The sequence below is a fragment of the Urocitellus parryii genome, chromosome 14, assembly GCF_045843805.1.
Source record: "Urocitellus parryii isolate mUroPar1 chromosome 14, mUroPar1.hap1, whole genome shotgun sequence".
NCBI lineage: Eukaryota > Metazoa > Chordata > Mammalia > Rodentia > Sciuridae > Urocitellus > Urocitellus parryii.
Genome location: NC_135544.1, coordinates 8,216,120 through 8,234,560, shown reverse-complemented (window position 1 = coordinate 8,234,560; position 18,441 = coordinate 8,216,120). Strand labels below are relative to the sequence as shown.

Genomic DNA, 18,441 nt, shown 5'->3' with positions numbered 1-18,441 from the left:
AAATGGAGAAAAATTGAAGGCATTCTCTCTAAAAACTGGAACAAGACAGGATGCCCTCTTTTACCACTTCTATTTAACATAGTTCTTGAAAGACTGGCCAGAGCAATTAGACAGACAAAAGAAATTAAAGGGATACACATAGGAAAAGAAGAACTCAAATTGGCACTGTTTGCTGATGATATGATTCTTAGCTAGAAGACCCTAAAAGTTCCACCAGATAATTTCTAGAACTAGTAAATGGAGCAAAGTAGCAGGATATAAAATCAATACCCATAAATCAAAGGCATTTATGTATATCAGTGACAAATCCTCAGAAAGGTAAATGAGGAAAACTACCCCATTTATAATAGCTTAAAAAAATACTTGGGAATCAACAAAAGATGCGGAAGATCTATATAATGAAAATTACAGAACCTTAAAAAAGGAAGTCAAAGAAGACCTTAGAAGATGGAAAGATCGGGTCTGGGGACGTGTATCATTTGGTAGCGCGCTCGACTGGCATGCGTGCAGCCCAGGTTCGATCCTCAGTACCACATACAAACAAAGATGTTATGTCTGCTGAAAACTAAAACAAAATAAATATTAAAAAATTCTCTCTCTCTCTCTCTCTCTCTCTCTCTCTCTCTCTCTCTAAAAAATAAAAAAAAAGAAGATGGAAAGATCTACCTTGCTCTTGGATAGGCAGAATTAATATTATAAAAATGACCTTACTACCAAGAGCACTATACAGATTTAATGTAATTCTGATCAAAATCCCAATGACATTCCTCATAGAAATAGAAAAAGCAATAATGAAATTCATCTGGAAAAATAAGAGACCCAGAAAAGCTAATGCAATCCTCAGGAGGAAGAGTGAAGCAGGTGGCATCACTATACCAGACCTTAATTTATGCCACAGAGCAATAGTAACAAAAACAGCATGGTATTTGCACCAAAAAAAGACTGGTAGACAAATGGTACAGAATAGAGGACACAGAGATTAACCTGCAAAACTACAATTATCTTATATTAGACAAAGGTGCTAAAAACATGCATTGGAGAAAAAATAGCCTCTTTAACAAATGGTGCTGTGAAAACTGGAAATCTATATGCAACAAATGAAATTAAATCCCTCTCTCTCACCATGCACAAAACTCAACTCAAAATGGATCAAGGACTTGGGAATAAAATCAGAGACCCTGCGTCTAATAGAAGAAAAAGTAGGCCCTAATCTCCATTATATGTAATAAGACTCCTTTGGCATGAGAAATAAAATCAAGAATAATAAATGGGATGGACTCAAACTGAAAAGTTTTTTCTCAGCAAAAGAAACAATCTGTGAGGTGAATAGAGAGCCTACATCTTGAGAGCAAATCTTTACCCCTCACACACAGATAGAGCACTAATCTCTAGGGTATATAAAGAACTCAAAAAGCTAAACACCCCCCAAAAACAAATAACCCAATCAGTAAATGGGCCAAGGACCTGAAGAGACATTTCTCAGAAGATGATATACAATCAATCAACAAATATATGAAAAAATGTTCATCATCACTAGCAATTACAGAAATGCAAGTCAAAACAACTCTAAGACTTCATTTCACTCCAGTCAGAATGGCAGATATTATGAAGAAAAATAACAATAAATGTTGGCGAAGATGTGGGGAAAGGTACACTCATACACTGCTGGTGGGACTGCGAATTGGTTCAGCCAATATGGAAAGCAGTATGGAGATTTCTTGGAAAATTGGGAATGGAACCCCATTTGACCCAGCTATCCCTCTCTTAGTCTATACCCAAGGGACTTAAAAACAGCATACTAGAAGACCACATAGCCACATCAATGTTTATAACAGAACAATTCACAATAGCTAAACTGTGGAACCAATGTAGATGCCCTTCAATGGATGAATGAATAAAAAAAGTGGCATATATAACAATGGAATATTACTCAGCAATAAAAGAGAATAAAATCATGGCATTTGCAGGAAAATAGATTGAGTTACATAAGATAATGCTCAGTGAAGTTAGCCAATCCAAACAAACAAATGCTGAATGTTTTCTCTGATATAAGGAGGCCGATTCATAGTGGGGTAGGGAGGGGACTGTGGAAGAATAGATGAACTCTAGGTAGGGCAGAGAGGTGAGAGGGGAAGGGAGTGGGTATGGGGTTAGAAATGATGGTGGAATGTGATGGACATCATTATACAAAGTACATGTATAAAGACACAAATTGGTGTGAATATACTTTGTATATAATCAGAGATATGAAAAATTGGCTATACATATGTAATAATTATAATGCATTATGCTGACATATATAAATAAAAATGATTAAAAAAATAAAATAACACCATATCCTGGAATGTTAGAAATACAAAAAAAAAAAAATGGAGAACAGGCATGTTGAGCTCTGCCTGCTGAAGCCATTTCCTACTTTTAAGAACTTGTCCAGAAGATCTAAAATGGCGGAGTAGAGGAGATACAGTTTCTGGCTGTTCTGTGCATGAATCTGAGAAAACAGTCAGATGGCTTCTCCACGGGCTTTTGCCCTGATGGATTACAGCATCTCAGAGCATGTGACAGGACCCCATACAGAGGATTTTCACAGAATCCACCAGAGCTGTGAGCACCAAGCAGAACCCTGAGCCTCTGTGTTCTGGTGAGACTCCAGACTTGGGTCCCAAAGGCCACAGTTTGAGCACATGCCTGGCTCTCAAGAGGGAGAGCAGAAACACCATATCAGCACCTCGGCAGAGCGGCAGACTCCAGACTACACTCTGCTCCCAACTGCGTTCTAGCCACAGCAGGAGGACATCCCAGCTGCCCCACCTCACCAGACACCCCACCTCACCAGACACCTCAAAGTGGGAAACAGACAAACTCCATCTTGGAAAACTTTTCTCACCATCTTTCGGTGGGCATGGCTACCAGCACGGATCTGGATCTGCTACTGAACAGGTACCTGGTTTCCAACTCCCCCTCCCCCAGCTGTGATAACTCGGCACAGTGACCATCAGCACAAAAACAGCTCTCAGTAGAACAGGAGTGCAGTGCGGCCAGGGTGCTGCTGACCTGGCACTATCTGAGGATGGAGGGCAAGAGGTCCCGCAGCTGAGACCTGATAAGCAAGAGAGGGGAGGAATCTAAAAACTGGGAGCAACTCAGAAAGACCAAGATTAGGAAAGCTCCAGGCAAGAGAGGGAGAGCTCTAGTCTTCTCACACCGGTTACCTACACCATCCTGAGGGCAGAGACTAAAGCTTGGAATAGACAACTCCACCTACTGGAAGAGAAGAGAAGAAAACTAAAATCTAAGAACATCTTTGTTTGTTTGTTTTTTGTTTTTGTTTGTTTTCTTCTCTTCCATTTTATCCTATTCCTTTCTCATTTACCCTTCCTCCTCTGGTCTTAATAACCCCAATGTATGTGAAACCAAGAATTTTGCATGAAATAGAACTTTAAGAACTGAATTGCCAGAATAATATAATGTAGAGGAATTGCATAAGCCCCCCTTTTCTTTCTCTCTCTCTTTTTTCTCCTTCTTTCTTTCCTTTTTATTTTTATTCCTCCCTCTCTTCCTCTTTCATCCTCCTAATTTTTAATATTTTTACTTCTTTTAATTTTCTAAATACAGGTATGTGTTTGTTTTTATGCATTCTACTGTCCTCCCACATGTCTACCCTAAATTATCTCCTATCTATTCCCCTGCTACTTAACCCTCTTCATTAGAATTATCCTCCAAATTTCCTAAGTTATATTAACACATACCCTCACATCTTTTCACCTTAACATAATGTCGTATACCCAACCACCAGTTCTCTGTCTGCCATCAGAAACTGTATACCTTTTATGAAACTACAGATTATACTTTAAATAATAATTGAATCCAACATTTCTAGACATTGAGACTAACTATAAGTGTCTTAATAACAATAATTTACTCATAGGTGATGTATTGTTGATATTGGGAAATGTCAATTTTGTCCTTCCCCACAAAGGAGGGGTCTTGGAACTATACAAGAGCACTACAAATCTATAGGGTATAAACAATCACACACCAGTCCCACAGAGCAGGAAAGAAACGTGAGCAACATGAAAAGACAAGGGAAAAAAGTACCACAAACAATTCAAGGTAACACACTATTAGAATAATTAACAGAAACAGCAGAAAAAAATGACAGAGAAAGATTTCAGGATTTACATTAAACAGATGTTTTGGAATCTCAAAGAAGACATTAGTCAACAAATACAGACAGTGAAAGATCACTTTGACAATGAGCTACATAAACAAATCCAAGAAGCAAAATATCACCTGTATAGGGAGATAGAGGTTATAAAAAAAACCAAGCAGAAATTCTTGAAATGAAAGAAATAATAAACCAAATTAAAAACACAAATGAGAGCATCACCAGCAGAGCAGAAAACTTAGAAAATAGGACATCAGACAACAACGGCAAAGTATATCATATTGAAAAGAATGTAGACGGCACAGTTAAAATGATAAGAAACCACAAGCAGAACATCCAAGAAATACGGGATAGCATAAAAAAAACAAATTTAAGAGTTATGGAGATAGAGGAAGGCATAGAGGTCCAAACCAAAGAAATGAGCAACTGTTTAATGAAATATTATCAGAAAACTTTTCAGACATGAAGAATGAAACAGAAATCCAAATCCAAGAAGCCTATAGGATGCCAAATGCACAAAATCACAACAGACCCACACCAAGACACATTATAATGAAAAATGCTTAACATACAGAATAAGGAGAGAATTTTAAAAGCCACAAGAAAAAGAAATTGGATTACATATAGAGGTAAACCAATTAAGATAGTGGCAGATTTTTCAACACAGACCCTGAAAGCTAGAAGATCCTGGAACAGCACATTTCAAACTCTGAAAGATAATGGATTCCATCCAAGAATCTTGTATTCAGGAAAAGTAAGCTTCAGATTTGAAGATGAAATGAAAACCTTCCATGATAAACAAAAGTTAAAAGAATTTACAGCTAGAAAACCGGCACTACAAAACATCCTTGGCAAAATATTTCATAAAGAGGAAATGGAAAACAACAATGAAAACCAGCAGAGGGAGGTAGCACACTAAAAGAAAAACATCAAAAAGTAAAACCAAGTCAAGTTAAATTACAAAAATAAACAAATGTGGCTGGAAATACAAACCAGGTCTCAATGTAACCCTGGATGTTAATGGCTTAAACTCACCAATCAAAAGACATAGGCTAGCAGATTGGATTAAAAAAAGATCTAACAATATGCTGCCTACAAGAGACTCGTTTGATAGGAAAAGTCATACACAAGCCGAAGGTGAAAGGTTGGGAAAAATCATACCACTCACATGGACTGTGGAAGCAAGCAGGGGTCTCTGTACTCATATCAAATAAAGTACACTTCAAGCCAAAGTTAATAAAAAAGGATAAAGATGAACATTACATACTGCTCAAGGGAACCATACACCAAATAAGACATAACAATAATAAATAATCATGCAGCTATGTTCATCAAACAAACTCTTCTCAAGTTCAAGAGTCAAATTGACCACAACAAAATAATCTTGATGACTTTAACACACCTTTCTTACCACTGGACACATCTTCCAAACAAAAGTTGAATAAACCAACTATAGAGCTCAATAACACAATTAATAACTTAGACTTAACTGACATATATAGAATATATCAACCAGCATCAAGCAGATACACTTTCTTCTCAGCAGCACATGGATCCTTCTCAAAAATAGACCATATACTATGCCACAGGGCAACTCTTAGAAAATACAAAGGAGTAGAGATACTACCATGCATTTTATCAGATCATAATGGATGAAATTGGAAATCAATGACAAAATAAAGAATAAAAATTTCTGCATCACATGGAAACTAAACAATATGCTATTGAACGAACAATGGGTTATAGAAGACATCAAGGAGGAGATTAAAAAATTCTTAGAGGTAAATGAGAACTCAGACACAACATGTGGAAATCTCTGGAACACTATGAAAGCAGTACTAAGAGGAATATTCATTGCGTGGAGTTCATTCCATAAAAGAAGAAAAAGTCAACAAACAAATGACCTCATACTACATCTTAAAGCCCTAGAAAAAGAAAAACAACTCAGCAGCAAAAGCAGTAGAAGGAAAGAAATAATTAAAATCAGAGCTGAAATTAATGAAATTGAAATAAAAGAAACAATTGAAAAAATAGACAAAAATAAAAGCTGTTCTTTGAAAAAATAAATAAAATTAACAGCCCCTTAGCCATGTTAATGAAGAGAAGGAGAGAGAGAACTCAAATTACCAGCATACGTGATGAAAAAGGCAATGTCACAACAGACACTACAGAAATACAGTAGATAATTAGAAATAATTTTGAAACCTTATACTCTAATAAAATAGAAGGCAGTGAAGGCATCAATAAATTCTTTAAGTCATATGATCTTCCCAGATTGAGTCAGGAAGATATACACAACTTAAACAGATCAATAACAAGTGAGGAAATAGAAGAAGCCATCAAAAGACTACCAACCAAGAAAAGTCCAGGACTGAATGGATACACAGCTGAGTTCCACAAGATCTTTAAAGAAGAACTAATACCAATACTCTTCAATTTATTTCTGGAAATAGAAAAAGAGGGAATACTTCCAAACTCATTCTATGAGTGCAATATCACCCTGATTCCAAAACTAGACAAAGACACTTCAAAGAAAGAAAACTTCAGACCAACATCTCTAATGAACATAGATGCAAAAATACTCAATAAAATTCTGGCAAATCAAATTCAAAAACATATCAAAAAGATTGTGTACCATGAACAAGTGGGATTCATCCTAGGGTTCAACATACAGAAATCAATACATATAATTCATCACATCAATAGATTTAACGATAAGAATCATATGATCATCTCGATAGACGCAGAAAAAGCATTTGACAAAATACAATACCCCTACATGTTCAAAACACTAGAAAAACTAGGGATAACAGAAACATGTCTCAACATCATAAAGGATATCTTCACTAAGCCTCAGGCCAACATCATTCTAAACGGAGAAAACCTGAAGGCATTCTCTCTAAAAACTGGAACAAGACAGGGATGCCCTCTCTCACCACTTCTATTCAACATAGTTCTTGAAGCACTGGCCAGAGCAATTAGACATATGAAAGAAATGAAAGAAATAAGTACATGTAAAGAAGAACTTAAAGTAGCACTATTTGTTGACAATACGATTCTATACCTGGAAGACCCAAAAAACTTGTAGAACTAGTAAATGAATTCAGAAAAGTAGCAAAATATAAAATCAACACCCATAAATCAAAGGCATTTATGTATATCAGTGACAAATCCTCTGAGAAGGAAATAAGGAAAACTACCCTGTTCACAATATCCTCAAAAAAAAAAGATACTTGACAATCAACTTAACAAAAGAGGTGAAAGATCTATTGAATGAAAACTATAGAGCCCTAAAGAAAGAAATCAAAGAAGACCTTAGAAGATGGAAAGATCTAGCTTGCTCTTGGATAGGCAGAATTAATATTATCAAAATGACCATACTACCAAAAGTACTATACAGATTTAATGCAATTCCAATCAATATCCCAATGACATTCTTCATAGAAATAGAAAACGCAATCATGAAATTCATCTGGAAAAATAAGAGACCCAGAATAGCTGAAACAATCCTTAGCAGAAAGAGTGAAGCAGGTGGCATCACTATACCAGGCCTTAAACTATACTACAGAGCAATAAGAGATATGAAAATTGTGGTATATATGTGTATTAAGAATTGTAATGCAAAAAAAAGTATGTTTAAAGGCATAAATTGACGTGAACATACTTTATATAAAAGGATACAAAAAATTGTGCTCTATGTGTAATAAGGATTGTAATGCATTCCACTGTTGTGTATTTTAAAAAATAATAAAATCAATAAAAAATAAACAAAAAAAATTTATGCTGGGAAAACTGGAATTCCATATGTGCTAGAATGAAATTTAACCCCTATCTCACCCTGTACATAATGCAAATCAAAGTGGATTGAAGGTCTAGGAATTAGACCAGAAATTCTGCACATACTTGAAGAAGGTGTCGGCCCAACACTGCTTCATGTTTGCTTAGGAACCAATTTCCATAACATGATTGCTAAAACACAAGGAGTAAATTTAAAAAATCAATAAATGGGATGACATCAAACTAAAAATGTCCTTCATAGCAAAGGAAAGAATCAAGAGTGTGAGGAGAAAGAGAGAGATAGAGACAGAGACACTGCATAATGGAAGAAAATTCTTTATCACCTGCCCCTCAGGTAGAGTGTTAATTTCCAGGATATACAAAGAACTAAAAAGAAATTAACACTAAAAAACATAACTCAATCAATAAATGGGCAAAAGACACTAAATGGACTTCTCAAAAAAAAAAGAAAAAAGAAATATGAGCAGTCAACAAATATATGGAAAAATGTCCATCATCTCTAGCAATTAGAGAAATGAAAAAAAAATACACTGAAGATTTTGTTTCACTCAGTCAGAATGGCAATTATCTAGAATACAAGAAACAATAAATGTTCGTGAGGATGTAGGGAAAAAGATACAGTCATACATTGCTGGTGGGACGACAAATTGGTGCAACCATTATGGAAATCAGCATGGAGATTCCTCAGAGAACTTGGAATAGAACCACCATTTGACCCAGCTAACCCACTCCTTAGTTTATACCCAAAGGACTTAAAATCATCATACTACACTTATGCAGCTACATAATGTTTATAGCAGCTCAATTCACAATAGCGGAACTATGGAAACAATGTAGATGCCCTTCAACATATAAATGGATTAATGGTATATATACACAATGAAATATTAATCAGCCTTAAAGAAGAATGAAATTATGGCATTTGGAGGTAAATGTATGGAACTAGAGACTATTATGCTAGGTGAAATAAGCCAATCCCCCCCAAAACAAAGGCTGAATGTTTTCTCTGATACGCGGATGCTAATTCACAGTGGGGGCATGGCTAGGATAAAATAGAGGTAATTTGGATTAGGCAGAGGCCAGAGAAGGGTGGGAGGGGTCTAGGGGTAGGACGGATAGTAGGATGAATTGGACAGTACTGGTGTGATTCCACATCATGTACAACCAGAAGAGTGAGAAGTTATACTCCATTGATGTCTGATGTGTCAAAATGCATTCCATTGTCATGTATAACAAATAGAACAAATAAAAAATTACCTAAAAATAACTGGGTAAACAGCAGAAAATCAATAGAGGGACGAGAGCAGGGGATAAGGAAAGGGAAGGAGAGGCACTAGGGTCCTAATTAGAATAAAATATGTACCATGCTTTTATAATTCTACCAAAATGGATTCAGCACATATAAATAAAAAGAACCAATAAAATAAGATTTTTAAAAAGATTTAAAAAGTTTTAAGCATGATTCTTAATTATTTCCTTGATAGTTAAAAGTAAATAGAAGTCTTAGCATATTTTTTTAAATACTTCAATAGCCCATGTGCAACTCTTAGAAAATTTTCACCTAGGACTGGGGTTGTAGCTCAGCGGTAGAATACTTGTTTAACATGTGTGAGGCACTGGATTTGATTCTCAGCATAACATATAAATAAGTAAAATAAAGGTCCATTGACAACTAAAAAATATTTTTAAATGTTTTTTTTTCACTTAACTTTTGTTCCTATTGTATTGCTTAATGTTGGAGTAGTTTAAAAAAATGTCAGGGTATACCTGTGATATATCATCTGGATATATCCTCTGTGATGTAGTGTATATGATAGACATATAACAAAGAGAGACAATCTTGTAAGTATTGAAAATTAATTTTGAGGAGACATACAGTACAGTATATCATAACATGCTACTTGAATCTGCAAGAAACAATTTTTATTAGTCATAATGATATAAACACTATTCCTGTCATGATAGAAACACTCTCCTATAACTGCAAGTTCTAAGATAACTATTTTGGAATGATGAAAGGAGGTAGTCGTGGGGAGCTGGGCAATGCTCATCTGCAATCTGTGGTGGTTCATCCTGCCTACAACTGAGAAGTCAAAATAATAGTCAAACATAATTATAAAGTTGGAAGAAATATAATAACATAAAGTTGGGGTGGTTATCTCTGAGTAGTAGGACTGGGGAAAGTGGAAAGGGTGAGAGTTCATGATGAATATTTTGCTCTAGGAACATGCACTATTCTCTCGAGTGGTAACGTTCTCCTGGATGACCACCCCAATATATCCCATGTCTAACAGTGTTGAATTAGGTGTCCCTTCTATGTTACAACAGCAACAACATGCTTGCCTCTCTTTGCCCTGTTTTGATTTCCGCATCTTAAGTAAGTTTATGTGTACATGATTTTCATTTATCTTTATCAGCATTATTAAATTTTTTCAGTCTGAGAAATGACATCTTTTGTAAACCACAGAAGGTTCTCATCTTTCAACTTGTATCATGAAAAATAGCACATATAAAAGTATATAATATATATTCGTTGAAAACAAGAAAAGATGATAAAGTCTATAGCCATGTACCCCCTCATGCATGATAATAATCAAAATTACTCAAGAAAAGAAGCATTGTATCACCTTCATTCCTTATTGTGTCATCTCTAAGTCTAGTTATCTGGCTGCTTCAGAGGAAAGCTGATGATTTCAATTTATGTATTTTGCTTAATGTAGCCATAGTTTTTGTTCCATGTAACCAGTATTTTGAATTCTATAAATGTGAGTTAGTAATTGAACTATGTGAAATTTCAAAACATACCTTAGATTTTTTTGTAGCTTTATTACCAAAGAAATAAATGGGTTCATTTCTGCATCAGTTATTCATTTTTGTATAAATTCTTGCAGGACCTTTGTGACTTAAAATAGCAAGAAGTGGTGTCAAAGGGAAAATGACCTCAGGAGAAAAAATCAAGTCCAGTGTGCACACCTATAGCATTTGATCTTAGGGTCAGGCTCCAATCAAGGATACAACAGTTTTTTTCAGAGCTCAGAAAGATGTTGGAAGGTGACCTGAAGATTCTCTTACTCAAGCCAAGGGGCTTCAAAGAAATGAAGATAAATCTATCTTCAAGGAATTGTGAATATGACTTGCTTCCATTTGTTGGTTCAATGGGGCTCAGTTGGGTGATAGTGCTGCTTCATGTGTTTTTGTTGGAGTGACTTCTATGATTGCATGTGTCTTGAGAGCTTTAGTGGGATACAGTGTCTGAGATGACATCATTTACATGTCTGTTGACTCAATGGTGCTATCTGAAATGGCTGGAAGCTGGATGGGCTTCTTTCTCCATCTGAATGGATGATTGTAGACTGAAAGCAGAAGCTGTCAGAACTCTTCAAAGATGGTTGGCCATAATGGACACACTGTCACTTGTACACATTTTATTAGATAAAGGAATCAAAAGCAAGAGCAGATTTAAGTTAAAAGACCACCCTGGATTTAATAAAGGGGAGTACGGGACTCCACTTTTGGTTGGAAGAATGGATTATGTATAAGTATTTGGAAAGAATAACCTTCTTTAAAAATAATCTACCATAGTCTTCCCTCTGTCCGGCCAGAAGAATTCATATCCTTATCTTGCGCGAAACATTCTCACTTTCCCCCCAAAGTCCTATATCTTTATGGCATCACCTCAAACTCCTGGATCTTCTCACCTAAATCTGATTCAGATCTGCATGTGTCTCCTGACACATAGCTCCACCTAATACCAAGACCAGTGAACTGTGAACTGAATAGCTTCTCACATCATCAACTGACATACCATTATGAGGTAGAGAGAGAAAAAAATTGTACTGGATATTCCCAGTTAATAAGGGAGTGGGTGGTAATGGAGAGCACATAGAAATCTGAAGTCTATCTCTCTGAAATTCTGAACTCCATGTGAGCATATATTATTGGGATCACTTACTTCCTGAGCAGAGAATATTTTTTTTTGATTATGGTCCAGTTGCTCAGGTCTGTCCTCATGAACTAATTCATTTTTCTTTGATACTTGTCTCTGAATCCCCATCTTTCATTTCCCTAGTAAGATGGCCTCCGTTTGTACTTAAGTACCTGATACTGAAAGGTTAATAAAATAGGTACATGTCACTCTGTTTTTCTATATGCTTAACAAAACACTGTTGAAATCTTGTTCCCAGGATGTGTTGTCCCCAACTGTGAACTGTTTGCTAATCTTGTTCCCAGAATGTGCTGTCCCAAACTGCCAAACTGCAGGATACACTCCCTCACTCGGTTGCAGGCAAACTGCTCACTCGCCCTGACCTGTCAATGAACTTCCCTCCCTACCCTCTCCAAGAAAAGTATATAAGCTCTGCTCAAGCTGTTCTCAGGGCTTTATCTCTCTTTGCTATAGAGAGCTCGGGCCCCAGCATGCTGGTGTCCAAATAAACCCACCCTTCTGCTTTTGCATAAGACAGTCTCTTGTGGTCTCTTACTCCGACGTTTCGCCGGACCCTTACAATACTACCTGATTTCTGCTTGCACTAGATTAGGAGCTTAGAGGCATGCTTTTTCTTATGCATTCTCTCTATCCCTTTTACTCTAAACTGTCAGGACTATTACTAGTAAAATTTAAGACTTGAATATTTTCTAAAAATCTTATTCAGATTTATGTCATGATCATATTCATATTCGTGGAGACAGTTTCTCTTAAAGAATGTAAAGCTTCCTAGAAGAATGTCTCAGCTTCTTGAAGACCTTTGGCCTGACTGAGAGCATCTATAGATCATTGCTCTACATCTTTCTGAAGTCTAAAGAACCTGATAGTCACATTCTTGATTGGAGACTGACCCTGAGAGCAGACATTATAAGGGTGCACATTGGACTTGAATTTTTTTTCCTCTGAGGTCATTTTCTCTGTGATATATTTTTAGCTACTTGGAGAGACTGTTCTGGGACTTTTATACTTACTCTTTGTTCTGCTTGAAAACTAAAGAATTTCTCATTTAAAACAAATTCCTTATAATATCCTTATGATTAAACTAAAATAAGTGAGACTCAGTATTCTTTAGGGGAAATCTTCTTAGCCAACTTCATAATTTCATGAGGTACATTTTCTATCATCCATGCTATTTCCAGACAAATTATTACAAAAATTCTATAATGATAACATTGGTTGTGCTTCCTATAGCACCTGGTAGCAATTTCGTCATGGTCTTTCCAGCCCTGCCAACAATATCCATGAAAACCTTCCAGTCTCTGCCTACCTTGGAAAGGGTATTTTGGCTCCTGGAAAGACAGTACTCCACTTCTAGTATCATTTCTTTTGTATTAGTTATCCATTTCTGCAATGATGTGGAAACAAAACTACTGTCCATCAATAGCGGCATAAAGTAATAAATGTTATTGTAGATCACATATGTGATGATTCAAAATCATGGTGGATTGTGCAGAGTGTTCAACTATAAAATGCATGAAGGTCAAGGCAATCCCACATACAATCCTGTGTAAGATCAAAATGCTATTTCAAATCTGCCTAACTTACTCAGTGAATGATGTTTGAACAATTGATTAATCACTGGAGTAAAATAATGTTGTTATTATCACACACAATCAATCCCAGAGAGCTTGAATATTAAAAATCATTATATGAAAATATAATAACACTGCAAAAATATTCACTTAATTCTGTAACAGAGAGGCCTATGAAGGTCAGAAAAGCAAAGAGCTGAAATAATGAGTTATTGGATTAGAACACATGAGAACTAAGTGCTTCCATATTAAAAACACAAACACAATTAAAAGGCAGAAGACAGTGGAACATGTATACACAACAAAAGACACAAAAGAGCGAATATCAAAATATATTGAGTGTTTGAAAGTCAATAAGCCAACAGATGACTCCCCTGATAGAAGACCATAAAAGAAATAGGAATTTCAAAAAGAAATGAGAACAGTTAAAACACACACAATTGTTCAATTTTACTGGGAACTAAAATTGAATATTGTAAAATGAAACAATAAGAATTCATTTCACACACTTCAACTATGCTTTAAAAATCTCTCTGTATTAAATATGTATTCCCTGGTGTTTGACAAACTCTTTGATTTGAACTCTGCTGGTGGATAGGTGTACTGGATAGAACAAAAACACCATGAAGGCCAATCCTTTCTGCTTCCATTTGAACTTCCCACTTCCCATTCTGAGAATTAACAGTTCAATTAGTAATAAGAAAGTATGACATAAGATTTGTGCACAAAATTATGGTCAAATATGATAATAGCACGTGTAGAATAACTAAACGCCAGCTAATAGAGCCACTTAAGTAATATTAAAATACATTTAGGAAAGCATCTGGTAAGATATATCCCAAAATATTTGCAGAGGTTAACTCTGGACATGATATTGCTCTTCTTTTTCTTTCTTATTTATCATTATTTCCTAAAGTTTATATGAATATTATAAAGGTAACTTTCTCCCATTAAAGTATGTGTAAATATTTTGAGCATTAATTTAGAACCCATGAACCTTACAGATATACTTACTCTCCCAGAAAAACAATCTCAGTGTTGATTTCCCCTGACCTGTGACGTAGAAAATTCCTCAGGAAAGCGGTCACACTGTCTACAGTGATGTTTCCACAGACTACAATGAACCTAGGTAAGAAGAATAGACAGAAGGGTCATCTGAAGAACAAAAGTACAATGGGGAGTGGATTCCCCATATCCACAGGGAGTGGATCCCAAGACCCCCAAAGATACCAAAATTTGCAGATGCTCAAATCTCTCATATAAAATGATATATTGATTGTGGGCTGGGGATGTGGCTCAAGTGGTAGCGAGCTCGCCTGGCATGCGTGCGGCCCAGGTTCGATCGATCCTCAGCACCACATACAAACAAAGATGTTGTGTCCGCCAAAAACTAAAATGATATTTTGATAGCATATAACTTAGCAGATTCTCCTGTCTACTTGAATAATTATTTGATTACTTATAATACCTTATACATTGTACATGCTATGTAAATAGTTAGTACACTGCCTTTACCTCCTTGAATAGGTTCATAGTTTGCTATGGAACTTGTACTCCCATTGCAAATAGTTGTTCAGGGAATAATGACAAGGGAAATGTATGTACATGTTCATTTTTTATGCAATTTTCTACCAGTAGTTGGTAGAATCCACTGATTATAGCTTCTTATTAGGTCTTAGGGATGACAATTAGCTTAACCCTGATTACAAATAAATTTAGATTTTAAATCCTCAGATTTTTTAAATAGGAACACTAAGAGCTGCATCTCCTATGTACAAAAGCACCAGACTTCTGTGGTCTTCTAGCTCATCTCAAATATGGCATGTTTCCAAACAACTGAATTGCATGTAGTTTTTCAGGAGCACAATCATTGCTTGATTTATTGTAGCTATTTATGACTTATAATGGATTTCTCATTCAGTTTTTCTCCCTTGGATTTCTGATGCTCTGATATAGACTTTTTTTTTTTCATTGAGGAACTGAGGCTCAGAATGGTTTAATCCACTTTTCCGTAGCAAATGGGAAATATTGTTGTTGAGCTGGTCTCCTATTCTAGATCAGTTCCACATCTAAAATTATCAGGTATATATGACAAAATAAGCCATATGGAGAGAAATATAAGATAGTTATAGACATAAATGTTTTCAGGATGAAAAACAGCCATCAATTTTCTTAGGCTTAGCATATTTGCAAAAACTATTTCCCCAAAACAGAAGGAATAATTCTAGCCTAAATTAACCTAAAATTTCCTAATCCTAGTGGCTGATATTTCATGCATTTCATATGCCTTTTCTGAGATGAAAAGTTTCAGATTTTGAGACTTTGGCTTATCTGGTTTATTCCATTACTTTATCTTAGTTATTTTTTCATTAATTTCAAAATATATTTCCTTTTCTATTTATACTTCTTGGTTAACAAAAATTTTTTTTTAATCAAATGTGTTAAGAAATCTCTCCAAAGGGATTAATCTCCAATGTGCCTTTTTATTATGGGGACTAAATGAAAAACAATTATATTACATTTAAGGTCTCCAATGCCTTCTTTTCTTCATAGATGTGAAAAATAATAATGGAAACAAAGGTAACATAAGTTCAGAAGAAAACAGAATAAAAACACTTCCATATATAGTTTTCCTCTTTGGAATAAATAGTCATAACTTAGACAAAATCAATAATTTTAGAAGCACTGTAGAAGGAGGTAAAAAATTGTTCTTCACTGTAGCAAATCTTTGCCCCAAAAATGAGCTCCAAGTGGTTTAGGGGAGTTTTACCTAAGGCAACTCAATTACCTTAATTATTTTAAATTTGAATTGTGGCTTTAAATTTATCCATTATGTAAAGTTTGCCAAAAGTTCACCATATGATGGAAATGAATGAGACAATTAGTAACACAAGAGATTAGATAGTGATAAAGAATGTAGACTTGGATTAGATAGAGAAAAGTGAAGGAGGAGAGGGAATATGAGGGTAGAAATGATAGTAGAATGAATAGGACATTACGACCCTTTGTGCATATACAACCAGAAGAATGAGAGGTCATACTCCATTTATGTGTGATGTGTCAAAATGCGTTCTACTGCTATGTATAACTAATTAGAACAATCAAAAATATTTAAAAAGAATGTAGAAATATTGCCCAAATCACTACTATTTATTGACAGTGGATTATAACATTATCTGTCATTTTAGTTCTACATATTTTTGGAATAAAAATGGAGTCACTGGTGTTTAAAAGAAAGAAAGAAAGAAGGAAGGAGGGAAGGAAGGAAGGAAGGAAGGAAGGAAGGAAGGAAGGAAGGAAGGAAGGAAGGAAAGGAAGGAAGGAAGGAAGAAAGAAAGAAAGAAAGAAAGAAAGAAAGAAAGAAAGAAAGAAAGAAAAGACAGAAGGTAATGAAGGAGCAGTTTTTATGCAAAATTACAAGATAACAACTATCACATAAGACACTCAGACCACAACCTGTACAAGATCCCCAAAAACCTTGCACAAAGAAGTGCTTCTACAGGGGCATCTGAGTGACAACTGTCTATTCAACCTTACACTGGTACCACCCCTTTATTAGTCTTTGTAGCCAATAATTATTTTTCAATATTTCTTCTGTAGTCCCCTACTTATAACCGTTTATTTTTTATCTGGTGCTCAAAAGCTTTTCCTACCTCAGCCTCTCAAGAACTTAGTAGCACAGGCATGACCCACTGTGATCAGCTTTCATTTCACCTTGAAATCATCCTTTACCTCCTTAAATATGCTCATAGTTTGCTACAGAATGTGTATTTCCATTGCAAATGTCTTCTATTCCCAATTAAATGTCAGTATTCTTTGGAGAATCCCTGCCACTCTGTTATTTAAGTTTGCCTACTTGATTTAATGTCCTTATAAGTGTCTATATAGTAGTTTGTATCAAATATTTATTTGTATGGTATTGATTCTAGTACAGTCCCTTCAGTGATGAAAAAACTTGCCAAAATGTTCACCTTTGATCTGTAACCAGGTCAGTTAGTAGGCATCTATTATAAGGTATTTGCCTAGTGGAATATGTGAAACAGTAGAAATTACACTTAAATGATACTTACTTCTTCCCTTTGACCACTTCATAGGAACTGGTGTATTTCCTTTTGTTAGCAAAAAGTTCCACCATTTCAGGGATATAGTTCGCAAATAATATCTAAGAGGATCAGCAAATAAAATGTTAGGTCTCATTATATTTTATCAGTGCATTATAGTCATACATAATATTGGGGTTTATTTTGACACACTCATCCAAGCATGGAATATAATTTGTTCTACCTTCAGTCCCCAGTACTTCTGCTCCAAAACCCTCCCCCTGTTCTTCTTCCTCTATTCTACTGGTCTTCCTTCAATTTATTTATAGCTTTTAAAAAAGCAGAAAGATGAAATTCACTGTGGTATATTCATATATATCCATAGCATATTCTGGTCAATTCAATTCCACCATTCCTCTCCTTTCCCATCCCTCTACTTCCCCATCAATCCCCTTCTTCTGTTCCATTGATCTTTTTTTTTCATGAAATTCCTCTCTATTTTCCCCCCTTATTTCAGTCTAGTTTCCTTGGTAGATACCCCCCAAAAAAATAGAATCAATATACCGTAGTGATATAGTAAGATATGGAACCACCTGAAGTGCCAGTGTACAAATGAATGGATAAAGATAATGTGGCATATGTACATACAAAATGGAGTTTTACTCAGCTATAAAGAATTAAATTGTGTTGATAAATGAATGAAACATGATGCTTTATGACATAAGCCATATTCAAAAAAGTGAAGGGTTGAATGTTTTCTCTCATATGTGGAAAACTAGACCAAAATAAGGTCTCATTATTTTTACAAATGTTCCAAAATTCCAAGAATATAAAATAAAAAAAAAAAGTCATGTACAACTTTCTTCCATCTAGCAGGGGATATGACAGTTATCTGCATTTTAAAAGGGAGACCATTTT

At 35.4% G+C, this 18,441-nt stretch overlaps 1 protein-coding gene across 1 annotated transcript in view; it reads right to left on the bottom strand.

Annotated features, from left to right (window-relative positions):
• The window catches only part of Kcnu1 (potassium calcium-activated channel subfamily U member 1), a 163,824-nt gene that overhangs the window by 104,153 nt on the left and 41,230 nt on the right, over positions 1 to 18,441 (bottom strand). Inside the window, exons 9-10 of the mRNA XM_077792717.1 lie at positions 17,554 to 17,645; positions 14,498 to 14,608 (exon numbers count right to left, since the gene is read on the bottom strand). Of these exons, the coding sequence (XP_077648843.1) occupies positions 14,498 to 14,608; positions 17,554 to 17,645 (203 nt within the window). The remainder of the gene's footprint in view (positions 1 to 14,497; positions 14,609 to 17,553; positions 17,646 to 18,441) is intronic.